We start from the raw sequence: 19,045 nt of genomic DNA on the forward strand, positions 1-19,045 counted from the left end.
GAGTCATTACAACAGAGTGATCTATTTCAAGTGTTTATTTCTGTTAATATTCATGATTATGACTTATAGTCAATGAAAACCCAAAAGTAATTATCTCAGTAAATTAGAATACTTTATAACACCAGCGTGAAAAATGATTTAAAAATCTGAAATGTTGGTCTACGGAAATGTATGTTCAGTAAATGCACTTGGTTGGGGCTCCTTTTGCATTCATTACTGTGTAAGGGTCGGCCAGGACTGTAGTCGTGGCCGAGGACTCAGGGGCAACGGTGTCCAGGCCTGACGTTGCACCCTAGACAAAACTCTATCACATTGCATAGGTTCAGACATTTGTTCAACAGGTGGCAACATCTCTCGTGTAGTTTTGCATTCACGTAAACGCCGATCCACCTGAATGGCTAATGACATAGAATCGCCAAGACCAGAGGGAACAGGAAATCCCACCATAGTATCTTTTACAGTTTCTGACAAACCCTTCCGAAAGAGGGCTGCCAAGGCACCATCATTCCAGGTAGTAAGGACCGCCCACTTTCGGAATTTTTGACAGTACAACTCTGCCGAATCCCGACCCTGGCTTAATGCCAACAGGGTCTTTTCAGCCTGATCAATAGCATTAGGTTCATCATACAACAACCCCAAGGCTTGAAAAAATGCATTCACATTATTCAGAATAGGATCATCAGGTTTCAAAGAAAACGCCCAATCCTGGGGATCGCTGCGCAGCAAAGAGATGACAATTTTAACCTGCTGCGCGGAGTTCCCCGACGAGTTAGGCTTCAAGGCAAAAAATAATTTACAATTATTCTTGAAATTCAAGAATTTAGACCGATCCCCAAAAAACACATCAGGAGTAGGAATCTTTGGTTCAGCAGCATGTGAATGAGCAAGATAGGCGGAAATTCCCCGCACTTCAGCAGCGAGCTGCTCCACACGATCAGACAATTGCTTCATCTCCATTGAGAGAAAAATTCCCCCTACGGCCTCAGAGACATAGAGGAAAAAATATGCACAAAAAAAAAATTCTGATACTTTTTTTTTTTTCCTTACAATTCTCTCCTGCTATTGAGTACCCTAGGATCTGCGGTATGGCTGGTGATTCTGTTATGATGAGTCACCGAAGGAGGAAAAAACAAAATACCAGCTAAGTCCAGAAAAACCAGAGAGGTTGGCAGCTATCGGATTGCAGACCCCTGAACCTATCCACAACAATTAGCAGTAGCCGTGGGGGGTTCCTACGGTGCCCTAGACCCCTCGATCACAGCCGGAGAGCTACATAGCCTAAAGACAGAAAGGGGAAAAACTAAACTGCCCCAGAGCAGACCCCAAAGCAATAGGCAGCCCCCAACATATAATGACGGTGAAGCAAGATGAAAACACTAACACAGATAGAAAGATAGGTTGAGCAAACGATGGGGCCCAAGCTAACTACATAGGACAGGATAGGAAAGCTGCTGTCTGCCATCCGCAAAAACCCTATCAAAATGAGCCAACCGACTGATAGGAAAAACAGGCCCTGAAGTCGCTAGGCTTCAAAAGACTATATCAGCACTCAGGTATATTCTGAAGACAGAGCAAAAGATCAACAGATCAGAGACAAAAATGGAATTCAGCTCACCCCCGGCCGGGGATGGCAGAACTCCAAAAAAAAAGGCAAAACAAAAACAAAACTGAAGAGTACAAAGCAGAGCAGAAAAACTTAGCTTTGAGACGCAGGAATCAGACTGGTCTCCAAGAATCCAGCAGGAAAATCACCAGCCAGGAAGAAGGGCGTCGGCAGCCTTATATCCAGTCCTCAATTCCAGCCACCCAGTTATCATCTAGCTGCCCAGGTGTTTGGTAATCAGTCTCACTACCTTCCTTCACCAGAGGAGGGAGTTCATCAGACCTCAATGATGAAGGGAAAAATGAACTCACAACACAGCATTCTGTGAACAGCCAGCTTCTTTAGCAATGACCTTTTGTGGATTACCCTCCTTGTGGAGTGTGTCATTGACTGCCTTCTGGACATCTGTCAAGTCAGCAGTCTTCCCCATGATTGTGGAGCCTACTGAAACAGACTAAGGGACCTTTTAAAACACTTAGGAAGCCTTTGCAGGTGTTTTTTGTTAATTATTCTAATTTACTGAAATAATGACTTTTGGGTTTTCATTGGCTGTAAGCCATAATCATCAACATTAACCCCTTCATGACCAAGCCTAGTTTGACCTTAATGACCAGGACATTTTTTGCAATTCTGACCAGTGTCCCTTTATGAGGTAATAACTCAGGAACACTTCAACAGATCCTAGCGATTCTGAGAATGTTTTTTCGTGACATATTGGGCTTCATGTTAGTGGTAAATTTAGGTCGATAATTTTTGAGTTTATTTGTGAAAAAAATCAGAAATTTGGCAAAAAATTTAGAAAATTTCACAATTTTCACATTTTGAATTTTTATTCTGTTAAACCAGAGAGTTATGTGACACAAAGTGGTTACTAAATAACATTTCCCACATGTCTACTTTACATCAGCACAATCTTGGAAACAAAATCTTTTTTGTTAGGAAGTTATAAGGGTTAAAAGTTGACCAGTAATTACTCATTTTTACAACAAAATTTACAAAACCATTTTTTTTAGGGACCACCTCACATTTGAAGTCACTTTGAGGGGTCTATAAGGCAGAAAATACCCAAAAGTGACACCATTCTAAAAACTGCACCCCTCAAGCTACTCAAAACTACATTCAATAAGATTATTAACCCTTCAGGTGTTTCACAGGAACTAAAGCAACATGGAAAGAAAAAATGGACATTTTAATTTTTCCAACAAAAATTTTCTTTTAGCATCAATTTTTTCATTTTCACATGGGCAACAGGATAAAATGGATCCTAAAATTTGTTGGGCAATTTCTCCTGAGTACACCGATACCTCATATGTGGTCATAAACCACTGTTTGGGTGCATGGCAGGCTCAGAAGGGAAGGAGCGCCATTTGACTTTTTGAATGGAAAACATGCTGGAATATTTAGCAGTTGCCATGTCGTGTTTGGAGAGCCCCTGTGTGCCTAAACATTGGAGCTCCCCCACAAGTGACCCCATTTTGGAAACTAGACCCCCCAAGGAACTTATCTACATGCATAGTGATCACTTTGAACCCCCAGGTGCTTCACAAATTGATCCGTAATAAAAAGTACTTTTTTTTCACAAAAATATTCTTTTAGCCTCAGTTTTTTCATTTTCACATGGGCAACAGGATAAAATGGATGCTAAAATTTGTTGGGCAATTTCTCCTGAGTGCACAGATACCTCATTTGTGGTCATAAACCACTGTTTGGGCGCACGGTAGGGTCCGGAAGGGAAATTGTTCATGATATCCTCACTACACCAACTAGACGTTCTCTGACGATACCTAAACCTTCAAGTTACCCTAAGGGGACGTTTATCCTCTTCGAGTGCCCTAGGTCCGCTATTAACTATATTGAGTGTACCCCATCAATAAGATCGGGGAGGATAGAAACGTCGGGTATTCTGTTTGTACATTGTTTAAATTCTACTTGGGCACATCCTTCCTCTGTTGATGGATTGGACACATTCAATAAATATATGAATTTTTGCATACTATCAACGAGTTGAGTGCGGTGAATCATTCTTTTTCATTTGGTATATATGCATATATATATATATTCTTTTTTATGTGTACAAGGCCCCAGCGGTCTAATTCACCTGCACCTACTTTTTCCCGGACCTGAGTGTGCACCATTCCCACGAATATAATTAAATACTAAATGAAACAGCCAGCCTACAATCAGGGATTGGCCGTGTGGTTCACCAGTGCAGAAGAAATAATCCGCATGTGGCAGTGTTCACACAGGGAATGTAGGGCTTCTGGTTCACAATCTCTTAGTAACACCATATAGGGGGGCTGCCCAGTGCCAACTAGAATGCATCCGGTGTGAACAGAGGCCACAAGTTTGCAGAACCAATTGGGCCCAACTGCACCCTGAAAGAAATATAAAAAGTGCACAAAAAACATATCAATATATGTAAGGTATTGGTTGATATTAAGGCCTTAATACGGAAGCTGGCAAACTGCGTCAAAGTTCCTTGCCAGTCCTACTCTAACATGAAAACCTCAAAAAGAGGAAAAAATCCTCCAAAAAATTCAGATTCAAACCAGACAGGCCTAAATGCATCTGCACTAATACAAGGTGCAGCGGACCCAAGTAAAATGGCAGCTGCACAGGTGCATAAATACCAAATGAAACAGCCAGCCTACAATCAAGGATTGGCCGTGTGGTAACCAGTGCAGAAGAAATAATTTGCATGTGGCAGTGTTCACACAGGGAATGCAGGGTTTCTGGTTCACAACCGTACAATGAAAACAATCATTTTTCCACAAAAATGATCTCCCCCCCAATTTTTATTTTCCCAAGGGAAACAGGACCCTGAAAGTTATTATTGTGCAATTTGTCCTGAGTACACTGATACCTGACATGTGGGGGAAAACTACTGTTTGGGCGCATGGCAGAGCTCGGAAGGGAATGAGCGCCGTTTGACTTTTTCAACGCAGAATTGGCTTGACGCCATATCCCATTTGGAGAGCCCCTGATGTACCTAAACTGTGGAAACCCCCTACAAATGACCCCATTTTGGAAACTAGACACCCCAAGGAACTTATCTAGATGGTGGTGAGCACCTTGAACCCCCAAGTGCTTCACAGAAGTTTATAACGCAGAGCCGTGAAAATAAAAAATCATTTTTTTCCTCAAAAAAAAAATGATTTTTAGCCAGCAATTTTTTTTTTCCACAAGGGTAGCAGGATAAATTGGACCCCAAAAGTTGTTGTCCAGTTTGTCCTGAGTACGCTGGTACCCCATATGTGGGTGGGGACCACTGTTTGGGCACACGTCGGGGCTCGGAAGGGAAGTAGTGACATTATGAAATGCTGACTTTGATGGAATAGTCTGTGGGCGTCATGTTACATTTGCAGAGCCCCTGATGTACCTAAACTGTGGAAACCCCCCACAAGTGACCCCATTTTGGAAACTAGACCCCCCAAGGAACTTATCTAGATGTGTGGTGAGCACCTTGAACCCCCAAGTGCTTCACAGAAGTTTATAACGCAGAGCCGTTAAAATAAAAAATCATTTTTTTCCCCCCAAAAAAATGATTTTTAGCCCACAATTTTTTTTCACAAGGGTAACAGGATAAATTGGACCCCAAAAGTTGTTGTCCAGTTTGTCCTGAGTACGCTTGTACCCCATATATGGGGAGGAACCATTGTTTGGGCACACGTAAGGGCTCAGAATGGAAGTAGTGACGTTTTGAAATGCTGACTTTGATGGAAAGGTCTGCGGTCGTTGTTACGTTTGCAGAGCCCCTGATGTGCCTAAACAGTAGAAACCCCCACAATTGACCCCATTTTGGAAACTAGACCTTCCAAGGAGCTTAACTAGATGTCTGGTAAGCACTTTGAACCCCCAAGTGCTTCACAGAAGTTTATAACGCAGAGACGCGAAAATAAAAAAAATCAACGGTTTTGGCCGTTGCAGCTGAAAAGAGGAAATCGGAAAACCAGGGGAAGAGTCTTGAGGAGATCATTTGCATATTCCCAGTGCCTTCTGGGATAAGTGAAGAGTCTCCGCGAGCTCAACGATCACTGGGTTTTGGCCGTTGCAGCTGAAAAGAGGAAATCGGAAAAACCTCGGAATTTCCGAATCGGAATTTTGGCTCATCTTTCATCGTTTTTAAGAAATCTCAAGATGGAAGAGGCCAGGAGCCATTTGGTGAGCTGCATTTCTTGCTACATGTTCACAGATTTACCAGTGGAAAAGCCAAACTTCACATGCCACAAATGCAAGCTTGTGTCCCTGTTGGAGGAAAAGTTGCAAAATCTCGAAGAGAGGTTAGCTACGTTGAAGATCATTAAGGAAGGTGAAGAGTTCTTGGACAGAGCAGAATTATCTCTTCATGTTACAGAAAGAGAAGAAATTCGAAGTGCACCTGAAGAAACAGAGGAATGGAGACATGTGACCCACAGAAGCAGGAGGATCAGGAGGCAGTCAGCACCCATACTGCTCAGAAACCAGTACCAGGCTCTCACGCAGGAAAACGATGAAGAAATACATCAGGATAAGACTTTGCCAACAAACAGCAACCTTGTACGCCTTCAGAGTCCTCCTGGATGGAGAAAGAAAAATGTTGTGAAGAAGAAACGGAGAGTGGTGGTCATGGGGGATTCCCTGTTGAGAGGAACAGAGGCCGCTATCTGAAGACCGGATATAACTTCAAGAGAAATGTGCTGTCTTCCAGGTGCAAAAATTAAAGATGTGTCTGACAGGATATCAGGACTCTTCAGACCTACAGATGACTACCCATTCCTGCTACTACATGTGGGGACAAATGACGCCGCAAGAAACGACCTGGAAACCATCTGCAGAGACTTTGAAGACTTAGGCAAGAAAGTGAAAGAACTGGGAGCGCAGGTAGTCTTCTCTTCCATCCTCCCAGTGGATGGCCATGGAACAAGGAGGTGGAATAAGATTCTGCAGGTGAACAACTGGCTACGTCGATGGTGCCGTCAGCAACGATTTGGATTTCTGGATCACGGAGTGAACTACTTATACGATGGACTACTTGCTAGAGATGGGGTGCACCTTACGAAGACTGGAAAGCATGTATTTGGAAGTCGCCTTGCTACACTTGTAAGGAGAGCTTTAAACTAGAACAACATGGGAAGGGAAGCAAAAGACCAGAAAAAGCCATACACCTGACAAATGCTATTGAGAAATCTGCTATTAGAAGTGGAAAGGAAGAGCAAAGACGAAAGAATCTAATTAATAAAAATATTGGAGAAAGAGAAACCAATCACAAACTAAAATGTTTCTATACTAATGCACAAAGCATGGGCAACAAACAAGGAGAATTGGAACTACTAACACAGGAAAAGAAATATGATGTCGTTGGAATCACTGAAACTTGGTGGGACAATACACATGATTGGAATACAAGACTAGAAGGATACAACTTATTTGCAAGAAACAGACTTGATAAACGAGGAGGGGGTGTTGCATTGTATGTTAGAAACGCGTATATCTGCACAGAGATTGAAGCTTCAGACACTGGGAGTTCTGTGGAAACTGTTTGGGTAAGAATACAAGGACAGAACAATGGAAAGGACACCATTGTAGCAGGGCTGTGGAGTCGGAGTCGGAGTCGTGGAGTCGGAGTCGGTGCTCATTTTGGTGGAGTCGGAGTCGGAGTTGGAGTCGGTATAAAATGGACCGACTCCGACTCCTAAAATATATAATAAATTGGGTACAGTAATTCAATGCAGGATGTGCTGAATATTTTTTCATAGGAGTTTGGGAAAGTTATGAAATGTCCTATAAATGGCTGTTATATTCCTGATCTAAGGCTACATTCACACACAGCGTTTTTCCTGTGTTTTTTGAGGATACGTTTTTCAGCTGCAAAAGCTGATCATCTTTTTAAAAAACTGCATCACCTGAAAGGTTTTTGAGCTCATAGATAATGTTTTCAATAGCAAAAGCAGATTAGAAATCTGCTCTATCTATCCATTTATCCATATCTGTCTATCCATATCGTATCTGTACCAAAAAGAATGAAAACCGGGTAGTACACCAATATATATTCTGTTCTATCTAAATATCTTGATTATTGGATCATAAAAATGATTAAATGTCTGAGGTTCACATTGTACTACAATAAATTTTTCACTTAAATATAAGCAATATGTGTGGGAGTCGGAGTCGGAGTCATGGAGTCGGAGTCGGTGTAAGGGAAATTGAGGAGTCGGAGTCACAGGTTTGGCTTACCGACTCCACAGCCCTGCATTGTAGGCATTTACTACAGGCCGCCTGTGCAAGCTGAAGATATGGATGAACTCTTTATGCATCAAATGGCCAAGTTCTCCAAAAAATATGACATAGTTGTCATGGGAGATTTCAACTATCCAGACATTTGTTGGGAATCTCTCTCAGGCAAAACTAACAGGTCAAGGAAATTCTTATCCTCTCTTGCTGACAACTTTATCTTCCAAAAGGTAAGGGAGAAAACAAGGGGAACTGCTACCTTGGATCTAATCCTTATAAACAGGGAGGAAATGGTTGAGGAGGTAAAAGTGGCTGGGACCCTAGGAGGTAGCGACCATGCTATTTTAGAATTTTGGATAACTAGAGGCGGAAGACCTGTGAAGACTCAGACGTCAAGGTTAGATTTCAGAAAGGCAGATTTTAAGGGATTCAGAAAGAGAATTGGAGGGATCCAATGGCTGGATATCCTTAAAGACAAAAATGTCCAGGAAGGTGGGAAATCTTGAAAAATGAAATTCTCAAAGCACAGTTGTTAACAATTCCGAAAAGAGGGAAGAATAGGAAGCATTTAAGGAAACCAGGATGGATGAACACAGAACTTAAGCACATGCTAAAAAGGAAGAAAAAAATGTTTATAAAATGGAAAGAGGGAGGCATATCTAAAGAAGAATATAATGCTGTCTGCAGAACCTGCAGGGCACAAATCAGATTATCTAAAGCTGAAAATGAATTGAGGCTTGCAAGAGATGTCAAAAGCAATAATAAAGGATTTTGGGGATATGTCAAAAGTAAAAGAAAAGTCAAAGATGCTATAGGATTTTTACAGGATGAAAATGATGAAATGGTAAGACAGGATGTTGAGAAGGCTGAACTTTTAAATTCCTATTTTGCATCTGTTTTCTCTCAGAAAGGAAATGTAACATCAACTGTTATTCACTGTCCTATTAAGGGAATAGAAGAATCCAGGATATCTATAAACAGAAAGATAGTGAGGAAACACTTAGCTAACCTAAATGAATTCAAGTCTCCAGGTCCAGATGAATTACACCCCAGAGTACTGAAGGAGAAAGCAGAAGAAATTTTTGAACCCCTCTCCATAATCTTTGAAAAATTTTGGAGAACAGGAGAAGTGCCAGAAGACTGGAGAAGAGCAAATGTTGTTCCTATCTTCAAAAAGGGGAAGAAGGTGGACCCAGGCAACTATAGGCCGGTGAGTCTGACTTCTATACCAGGAAAGATCTTTGAACAAATTATTAAACAACATGTATGTCAATACCTGGATAAGAATGAAGTGATTAAACAGAGTCAGCATGGGTTTGTAACTAATAAGTCATGTCAGACTAACTTAATTTCCTTCTATGACAGTATCACTGATTGGGTGGATCAAGGAAATGCAGTAGATATAGTATATCTTGACTTCAGCAAAGCATTTGACAAAGTATCTCATACAATCCTTATTGAAAAAATGACTAAGTATGGAATGGACAAGGCAACTGTTAGGTGGATTCATAACTGGCTTAGTGATCGGACCCAAAGAGTGGTCGTAAATGGCTGCACATCCGGTTGGAAGAATGTCTCAAGAGGGGTACCACAGGGCTCTGTCCTGGGCCCTGTATTGTTCAACATCTTTATCAACGATTTAGATGAAGGAATTGAGGGTAAACTGATTAAATATGCTGATGACACAAAGCTAGGAGGGATAGCTAAAACTAGAGAAGAGAGAGAGAGGATTCAAAAAGATTTAAATAAACTGGAGAAGTGGGCAGCAACTAACAGAATGGTTTTTAACAGGGAGAAATGCAAAGTACTACATCTGGGCAATAAAAATGAAAAAAGCATATATAGAATGGGAGGAATAGGGCTAAGTGACAGCACATGTGAAAAAGACTTGGGTATACTAATAGATCACAGACTGAATATGAGTCAACAGTGTGATGCAGCAGCAAAAAAGGCAAATGCAATTCTAGGATGTATTAACAGAAGCATACAGTCTAGATCACGTGAAGTCATTATTTCCCTCTACTCCTCTTTGGTCAGACCTCATCTGGAATATTGTGTCCAGTTTTGGGCACCACATTTTAAAAAAGACATCAACAAACTGGAGCAAGTTCAGAAAAGAGCGACCAGAATGGTGACCGGTCTGCAAACCCTGTCTTATGAGGAAAGGTTGCAGGATTTGGGAATGTTTAGTTTGCAAAAGAGAAGACTGAGAGGAGACTTAATAGCTGTCTACAAATATCTAAAGGGCTGTCACATTGTAGAAGGATCAACTTTATTCTCATTTGCACAAGGAAAGACTAGAAGCAATGGGATGAAATTGAATGGGAGGAGACACAGATTAGATATTAGAAAAAACTTTTTGACAGTTAGAGTGATCAATGAGTGGAACAGGCTGCCACGAGAAGTGGTGAGTTCTCCTTCAATGGAAGTCTTCAAACAGAGGCTGGACAGACATCTGACTGGGATGATTTAGCGAATCCTGCTTTGAGCAGGGGGTTGGACCAGATGGCCCAGGAGGTCCCTTCCAACTCTACGATTCTATGATTTTTTTTTTCCACAAAAATAATTTTTAGCCCCCAATTTGTTATTTTCCCCCTGATGTGCCTAAACAGTGGAAACCCCTCAACTCTAACTCCAACCCTAACCCCAACACACTCCTAACCACAGCCCTAACCCCAACACATCCCTAACCCTAATCCCAACCCTAACCATAACCCTAACCCCAACACACCCCTAACCGTATCCCTAACCCTAACTCCAACCCTAGCCCTAATTCCAACCCTAAACCTAGTTCTAACCCTAATTCCAACCCTAACCCTAATTCCACTCTAACCCTAATTCCACCCTAAGCCTAACTCCAACCCTAACCCTAATGCCAACCCTAACCCTATTTCCAACCCTAACAAGACAAGACAAGAATACAAGACTAGAAGGATACAACTTATTTGCAAGAAACAGACTTGATAAACGAGGAGGGGGTGTCGCATTGTATGTTAGAAACGCGTATATCTGCACATAGATTGAAGCTTCAGACACTGGGAGTTCTGTGGAAACTGTTTGGGTAAGAATACAAGGACAGAACAATGGAAAGGACACCATTGTAGGCATTTACTACAGGCCGCCTGTGCAAGCTGAAGATATGGATGAACTCTTTATGCGTCAAATGGCCAGGTTCTCCAAAAAATATGACATAGTTGTCATGGGAGATTTCAACTATCCAGACATTTGTTGGGAATCTCTCTCAGGCAAAACTAACAGGTCAAGGAAATTCTTATCCTCTCTTGCTGACAACTTTATCTTCCAAAAGGTAAGGGAGAAAACAAGGGGAACTGCTACCTTGGATCCAATGCTTATAAACAGGGAGAAAATGGTTGAGGAGGTAAAAGTGGCTGGGACCCTAGGAGGTAGCGACCATGCTATTTTAGAATTTTGGATAACTAGAGGCGGAAGACCTGTGAAGACTCAGACGTCAAGGTTAGATTTCAGAAAGGCAGATTTTAAGGGATTCAGAAAGAGAATTGGAGGGATCCAATGGCTGGATATCCTTAAAGACAAAAATGTCCAGGAAGGATGGGAAATCTTGAAAAATGAAATTCTCAAAGCACAGTTGTTAACAATTCTGAAAAGAGGGAAGAATAGGAAGCATTTAAGGAAACCAGGATGGATGAACACAGAACTTAAGCACATGCTAAAAAGGAAGAAAAAAATGTTTATAAAATGGAAAGAGGGAGGCATATCTAAAGAAGAATATAATGCTGTCTGCAGAACCTGCAGGGCACAAATCAGATTATCTAAAGCTGAAAATGAATTGAGGCTTGCAAGAGATGTCAAAAGCAATAATAAAGGATTTTGGGGATATGTCAAAAGTAAAAGAAAAGTCAAAGATGCTATAGGATTTTTACAGGATGAAAATGATGAAATGGTAAGACAGGATGTTGAGAAGGCTGAACTTTTAAATTCCTATTTTGCATCTGTTTTCTCTCAGAAAGGAAATGTAACATCAACTGTTATTCACTGTCCTATTAAGGGAATAGAAGAATCCAGGATATCTATAAACAGAAAGATAGTGAGGAAACACTTAGCTAACCTAAATGAATTCAAGTCTCCAGGTCCAGATTAATTACACCCCAGAGTACTGAAGGAGATAGCAGAAGAAATTTTTGAACCCCTCTCCATAATCTTTGAAAATTCTTGGAGAACAGGAGAAGTGCCAGAAGACTGGAGAAGAGCAAATGTTGTTCCTATCTTCAAAAAGGGGAAGAAGGTGGACCCAGGCAACTATAGGCCGGTGAGTCTGACTTCTATACCAGGAAAGATCTTTGAACAAATTATTAAACAACATGTATGTCAATACCTGGATAAGAATGAAGTGATTAAACAGAGTCAGCATGGGTTTGTAACTAATAAGTCATGTCAGACTAACTTAATTTCCTTCTATGACGGCATCACTGATTGGGTGGATCAAGGAAATGCTGTAGATATAGTATATCTTGACTTCAGCAAAGCATTTGACAAAGTATCTCATACAATCCTTATTGAAAAAATGACTAAGTATGGAATGGACAAGGCAACTGTTAGGTGGATTCATAACTGGCTTAGTGATCGGACCCAAAGAGTGGTCGTAAATGGCTGCACATCCAGTTGGAAGAATGTCTCAAGTGGGGTACAACAGGGCTCTGTCCTGGGCCCTGTATTGTTCAACATCTTTATCAACGATTTAGATGAAGGAATTGAGGGTAAACTGATTAAATTTGCTGATGACACAAAGCTAGGAGGGATAGCTAATACTAGAGAAGAGAGAGAGAGGATTCAAAAAGATTTAAATAAACTGGAGAAGTGGGCAGCAACTAACAGAATGGTTTTTAACAGGGAGAAATGCAAAGTACTACATCTGGGCAATAAAAATGAAAAAAGCATATATAGAATGGGAGGAATAGGGCTAAGTGACAGCACATGTGAAAAAGACTTGGGTATACTAATAGATCACAGACTGAATATGAGTCAACAGTGTGATGCAGCAGCAAAAAAGGCAAATGCAATTCTAGGATGTATTAACAGAAGCATACAGTCTAGATCACGTGAAGTCATTATTTCCCTCTACTCCTCTTTGGTCAGACCTCATCTGGAATATTGTGTCCAGTTTTGGGCACCACATTTTAAAAAAGACATCAACAAACTGGAGCAAGTTCAGAAAAGAGCGACCAGAATGGTGACCGGTCTGCAAACCCTGTCTTATGAGGAAAGGTTGCAGGATTTGGGAATGTTTAGTTTGCAAAAGAGAAGACTGAGAGGAGACTTAATAGCTGTCTACAAATATCTAAAGGGCTGTCACATTGTAGAAGGATCAACTTTATTCTCATTTGCACAAGGAAAGACTAGAAGCAATGGGATGAAACTGAATGGGAGGAGACACAGATTAGATATTAGAAAAAACTTTTTGACAGTTAGAGTGATCAATGAGTGGAACAGGCTGCCACGAGAAGTGGTGAGTTCTCCTTCAATGGAAGTCTTCAAACAGAGGCTGGACAGACATCTGACTGGGATGATTTAGCGAATCCTGCTTTGAGCAGGGGGTTGGACCAGATGGCCCAGGAGATCCCTTCCAACTCTACGATTCTATGATTCTATGATTTTTTTTTTCCACAAAAATAATTTTTAGCCCCCAATTTGTTATTTTCCCCCTGATGTGCCTAAACAGTGGAAACCCCTCAACTCTAACTCCAACCCTAACCCCAACACACTCCTAACCACAGCCCTAACCCCAACACATCCCTAACCCTAATCCCAACCCTAACCATAACCCTAACCCCAACACACCCCTAACCGTATCCCTAACCCTAACTCCAACCCTAGCACTAATTCCAACCCTAAACCTAGTTCTAACCCTAATTCCAACCCTAACCCTAATTCCACCCTAAGCCTAACTCCAACCCTAACCCTAATGCCAACCCTAACCCTATTTCCAACCCTAACCCTAGCCCTAACCCTATTTCCAACCCTAACCTTAATGGAAAAGCAAAAATAATTTATTTTATAATTTGATCCTGCCTATGGGGGTGATAAAGGGGGGGTTTATTTACTTTTCATTCTATTTTGATCACTGTGAGAGTTTATCACAGTGATCAAAATGAATGAATGAATCTGCAACCATTTTCCAAGATGGCGGCGCCCATGGTCTGGGACCGCGGGACACCGGGAGCCACGGCGGCACTCGGTAAGTTCCGGGGGGTGGGAGGGGGGTAATAGGAAGGCGGGGGGAGCGGAGGGATGGCGGGGGGAGCAGATAATGACAGCGGCGGCGCATCGTCGCTGTCATTCAGTGGCGGGGGGCAGATCGCCCCCGTTAACCGTAGGGGGGGGTCGGATCGGTGTCACCAGCCATGTCCGATGCTACTGCAGCATCGGCCATGGCTGGATTGTAATATTTCATCAATTTTCATTGATGAAATATTACTATCGCTCTGATTGGCTGTTAAAAGTGAAACAGCCAATCAAAGCGATCGTAACCACGTGGGTGCGAAGCCACTCCCCCTGTGGTGAAGAACAAAGCCCCCTGTATCTGCGGGTCGGGTGACCTTTTAGTGACCCCGGTCACCCGACCCGCAGGGGGGCTTTAAAGTCATGATGCCACATAGGCGTCACTGGTCGGATTGGCACAGGTTTTCATGACGCCTATGTGGCGTCATTGGTCGTGAAGGGGTTAACAGAAATAAACACTTGAAATAGATCACTCTGTAATGAATCTATATAATACATGAGACTCACTTTTTGTATTGAAGAACTGAAATAAATTAACTTTTTGATGATACTTGAATTTTATGAGAAGCATCAGTACAACTCCAATTTTTAAAAAAATGGGACGATGTGTAAAATGCGAGGATAACAAGAATGCAATAATTTAGAAATCTAGTCATATTGTATTCACAACAGAACAAAGAACACAGATCAGAAGTTGAAAGTTAGACAATTTTCGATTTAACTTTTTCAAGTAATTAATTTAGAAAATGATATCAACAACACATCTCAAAAAGGTTGGGACAGGGCCATGTCTTCCATTGTGTACCATCCTTTTTTTTATAAAACCATTTGTAAACCTGTGGAAAGCGAGCAGACCAATTGCTGGAGGTTTTTTGAGAAAATGTTGTTCCATGCTTGCCTGTTGTAGAACTTTAGCTGCTCAACATTCCTGAGTTTTTGCTGGATTTTTCGCTTTATAACACTTATTGTAAAAATATAGATCTGGAGATATGTAAGTTTACACACTCAAAACAAAAAATATGTACATTTAAAAATACGAGGTATAGTTTTATGGCACCCATAAGAGACTCAATATGACCTTAATTATATTCAGATCTCCTCAAACTATAAAGTGCATGAAGGACCTTAGATGCCCTTTCCAAACTTAGAAACTGAAAAAGCATGCTGCATGGCTATCTGGAGAATCATTGTCTATACTTTGAAACATATAAACATAGCTCTGATATGTTTTCTTCTACACAACTGGAAGATATAGAATTCAACTACCTTAATAAACATTACATGATGAACCTTAGGAAAAGCCTTGCTCCTAAACATGAGTGTTTAGAGCCTCAACCCCCATAGATTAAATACAAGCCATGATAGCGTTAAAGGTAAAAGGGTAATATTTATAAAAATTTCAGGGAAATGCAGGTTTCATTTTCAGTCAAATTAACATTAAGCACAAGCATATAGAAAAGATCAAACAATATGTGCAGACTGGAATATCTCGTTTTGTACCAATTATGTTAAATAATAAGGGAAAAGCAGCTGACTTTGCAACATGACAGCTTTGTGTGTGTCTGTTGAATGTTCTAGTTTTGCTATTATAGCATTTATGTTGAATGCTCAGCTAATGGAAAATAAAATATATGCCTCATATTAGAGCAAAAAAATTCTATACAATCACAACTGTACATAACAAAAAAACAACAAGCAACTATGTTATGGGAGTCATTACGCTGATATATCTGCACTTCAATAAACACATGTAAATATAATGATTCTGTTTTAAAGAATTTATTCTTATAGATTTTTGACAGCTTTTCAGCAATCCTATAATACAAGCACACATTCATAGACATTTCTGTGGAAGCATGTGCTGATAAGCTCACCTTTTGTGCTGATTTTGAAGGACCTTTGTTTTTGCTCCCCTTAGGTCTTCCTCTGGGTCTTTTGGGAGAGGGTTCCCCAGCTGCTGGCTCCTAAATACAGAAATAAACTTGATATACTGGAAGGACTTTAATATGGGAAAATATAGTGCATTCTCTTAAGGCAATTAAACTTTTTTCTGCCATGATATACTGAACTATTAAAACCTTAAGGGAAACATATGTAACTAATGTACAAATGTGATGATTTACAGGAAAAGAAAACATTTACACACTGAGATAGGCAGTAAAAATGAAGTTGTGCACTTAAGGGCTGTAATATTTCCTAATGAATGGCATACAGCTCATCACTGCATAGATACAGCAGAAAAAAAAAGTGATCTACTGTGGTGCAGTTGAGACAAGCGCACCAAATATAAGTGTTATATATAAATATATACAGAAGTGAGTGTATGTAAATAAAGCCCTGGTTTTAATTTGGTCAGATCAACATATTCCCCTCACTCTGCAAACACAACATCATGTGACCTGATTACAGCATAATATCATCAACCAGATGAATACATTGTTATTTTCATGGTCCTTGTGGAGACTTACTGAACCCTTGTAGAGCTGAAACCTCTTATTCTCTGCTTACATGTGAACATACATATCTAGCAACGATAAGACAGTATCAGGAGAACACCAACAGTGTCTAAACCTGTTTTCCCTGCCTGTAAAACCACATACTACCAGTAGTGAAACATTCAGTAGTCTCTATAAATACCCTGTGAATGTAAGCATGGACGTAATCCAATATAATACACACACACATATATATATATATATATATATATATATATATATATATATATATTGTAAGCTTGCTAAATTAATTGGAATTAACCCTAAGGTTCTCAAAAATAACCAGTCTACTATTCAAGTGAGGGTAATGTATGTAGGCTTGTACAGTGCAGTGCCGGTGTGAGGCGGATATATACATGCATTTTGGTGTTGTATGCTGTCTGTGAGGCAGATAGCTCCATGTATATTGTATGATATGGTGCAAGTGTGAAGCAGATACATACATGTTTTCGTGTAAGATGTCTGGGTGAGGCAGATACACATGCATTCTTGTAATGTATAGTTACTCTATGAAGCAGATACACATGCATTCTTGTATGGTGACTGTGAGGTAGATACACATGTATTCTTGTATGGTAACCGTGTGAGGTAGATACACATGTATTCTTGTATGGTGACTGTGAGGTAGATACACATGTATTCTTGTATGGTGGCCGTGTGAGGTAGATACACATGTATTCTTGTATGGTGGCCGTGTGAGGTAGATACACATGTATTCTTGTATGATGACCGTGTGATGTAGATACACATGTATTCTTGCATGGTGACTGTGAGGTAGATGCACATGTATTTTTGTATGGTGGCCGTGTGAGGTAGATACACATGTATTCTTGTATGGTGACTGTGAGGTAGATACACATGTATTCTTGTATGGTGACTGTGAGGTAGATACACATGTATTCTTGTATGGTAACCGTGTGAGGTAGATACACATGTATTCTTGTATGGTGGCCGTGTGAGGTAGATACACATGTATTCTTGTATGGTGACTGTGAGGTAGATACACATGTATTCTTGTATGGTGGCCGTGTGAGGTAGATACACATGTATTCTTGTATGGTGGCCGTGTGAGGTAGATACACATGTATTCTTGTATGGTGACCGTGTGAGGTAGATACACATGTATTCTTGCATGGAGACCATGTGAGGCATAAATTCTTGCACTGTATGGTGCCCGTGTGCGACATATATATATTATTGTACTGTACGGTGCCTGTGTGCGGCATATATATATTCTTGTACTGTATGGTACCCGTGTGCGGCATATACATATATATATATATGTTTTTGTACTTTAAGGTGCCAGTGTGAGGCAAATATATATATATTATTGTACTGTACAGTGCCCGTGTGCAGCATATATATATTCTTGTACTGTAAGGTGCCTGTGTGAGGCATATATACATTGTTTTTGCACTGTACAGTGCCCGTCTGAGGCAGATATATACACAAGGATGCCTTTGGTGCAGACAGCTTGCCATGGAAGTCCTATTGAAGAGGTCAGCACTACCACTGGGTGAGATGTATGGCATTCAGTGCAATATTGCATTATGCAGCCAAGAGGACAGAGAGCAGTTCCCCTTCCCCCAAGTCATGGTGACGAGCTGGCACAGGGAGACCCCCATGGTGGATTTGTACGAATGAGAGCGCACATTGCAGGGAGTTCTGTGCTTCTAGCCCGCAGTGCACCACTAATTGTGTGAGGTGAGGTGTGAGGTAAAGTGTGCGCCCTGTGAGGTGCAGCCAGGCAATGTGCGCCTTGTGTGGCAGTGTGCGCCCTGTGAGGTGCAGGGTGAGGTAAGGATGCAGTACTGACTTTTTGCGGTTTCCGAGGTCTTCCCCTCGCTCTCTTCGGTGATTCTGATGAGGGGGATGCAGGATGCTCCACAGATGTGGACTGGCGGCCACTTTCCTTTGAACTCATGGTATCTGCTCTCCCCCAACGATGATCTGCTGCACCTCCAGGGATCCAGGCGAGGAGCCGCCGCCGCCGCACCGGACGTCCTGCTGCTGCCACCAAAGTGAGAGGAGGAGAGCGCAGCGATGTGTCTCCTGAGGTCCTGGCACAGGACTTCACTATGCACACTGCTAGTAGACAGGGGGATGAAGAGGAGATATGTGATGTGCCGGGGACAATGGAGGTCACAGGGCAGCGGAGGTAACGACTAGTGAGCGCTGACACAACGCTGCTGCAAGGCTCTGGCCACATCTAAGTATTGCTGCACGGCCACACGTGTGTGTGATTTTGGGGGGTAAGGGAGGGCTTGTGTTTGTGTGAGTAGAGCATGTGATACAAGGCCAGCCCACGGATTATAGTGGGATGGGTAAAAAAAACACCTTTACCCGTGGGTGGAAAAAATAGGAGGAGGCAAAGCGCAGAAGGAGGCAGCGAGTGGAGGCTGGATGCCGGCCAGATATAACACAAGTACAGCAGCGCTGCTGGTGAGGGAAGCACGGGGCGACCTAACGTGGCTGCATG

General features: G+C 41.5%; 1 protein-coding gene across 2 annotated transcripts in view; it reads right to left on the minus strand.

The window, feature by feature from the left end:
• Positions 1-18,802, minus strand: part of HMGA2 (high mobility group AT-hook 2) — a 298,926-nt gene extending 280,124 nt beyond the window's left edge. For both annotated transcript variants that reach the window (XM_073555428.1, XM_073555427.1), the window contains exons 1-2: positions 18,383-18,802; positions 15,946-16,035 (exon numbers count right to left, since the gene is read on the minus strand). In XM_073555428.1, coding sequence (XP_073411529.1) covers positions 15,946-16,035; positions 18,383-18,775 — 483 coding nt within the window. In that variant the 5' untranslated portion in view covers positions 18,776-18,802. The remainder of the gene's footprint in view (positions 1-15,945; positions 16,036-18,382) is intronic.
• Positions 18,803-19,045: the final 243 nt, after the last annotated feature.

The sequence above is a fragment of the Dendrobates tinctorius genome, unplaced genomic scaffold, assembly GCF_039654945.1.
Source record: "Dendrobates tinctorius isolate UK_male_01 unplaced genomic scaffold, ASM3965494v1 ptg000224l, whole genome shotgun sequence".
NCBI classification, from domain to species: domain Eukaryota; kingdom Metazoa; phylum Chordata; class Amphibia; order Anura; family Dendrobatidae; genus Dendrobates; species Dendrobates tinctorius.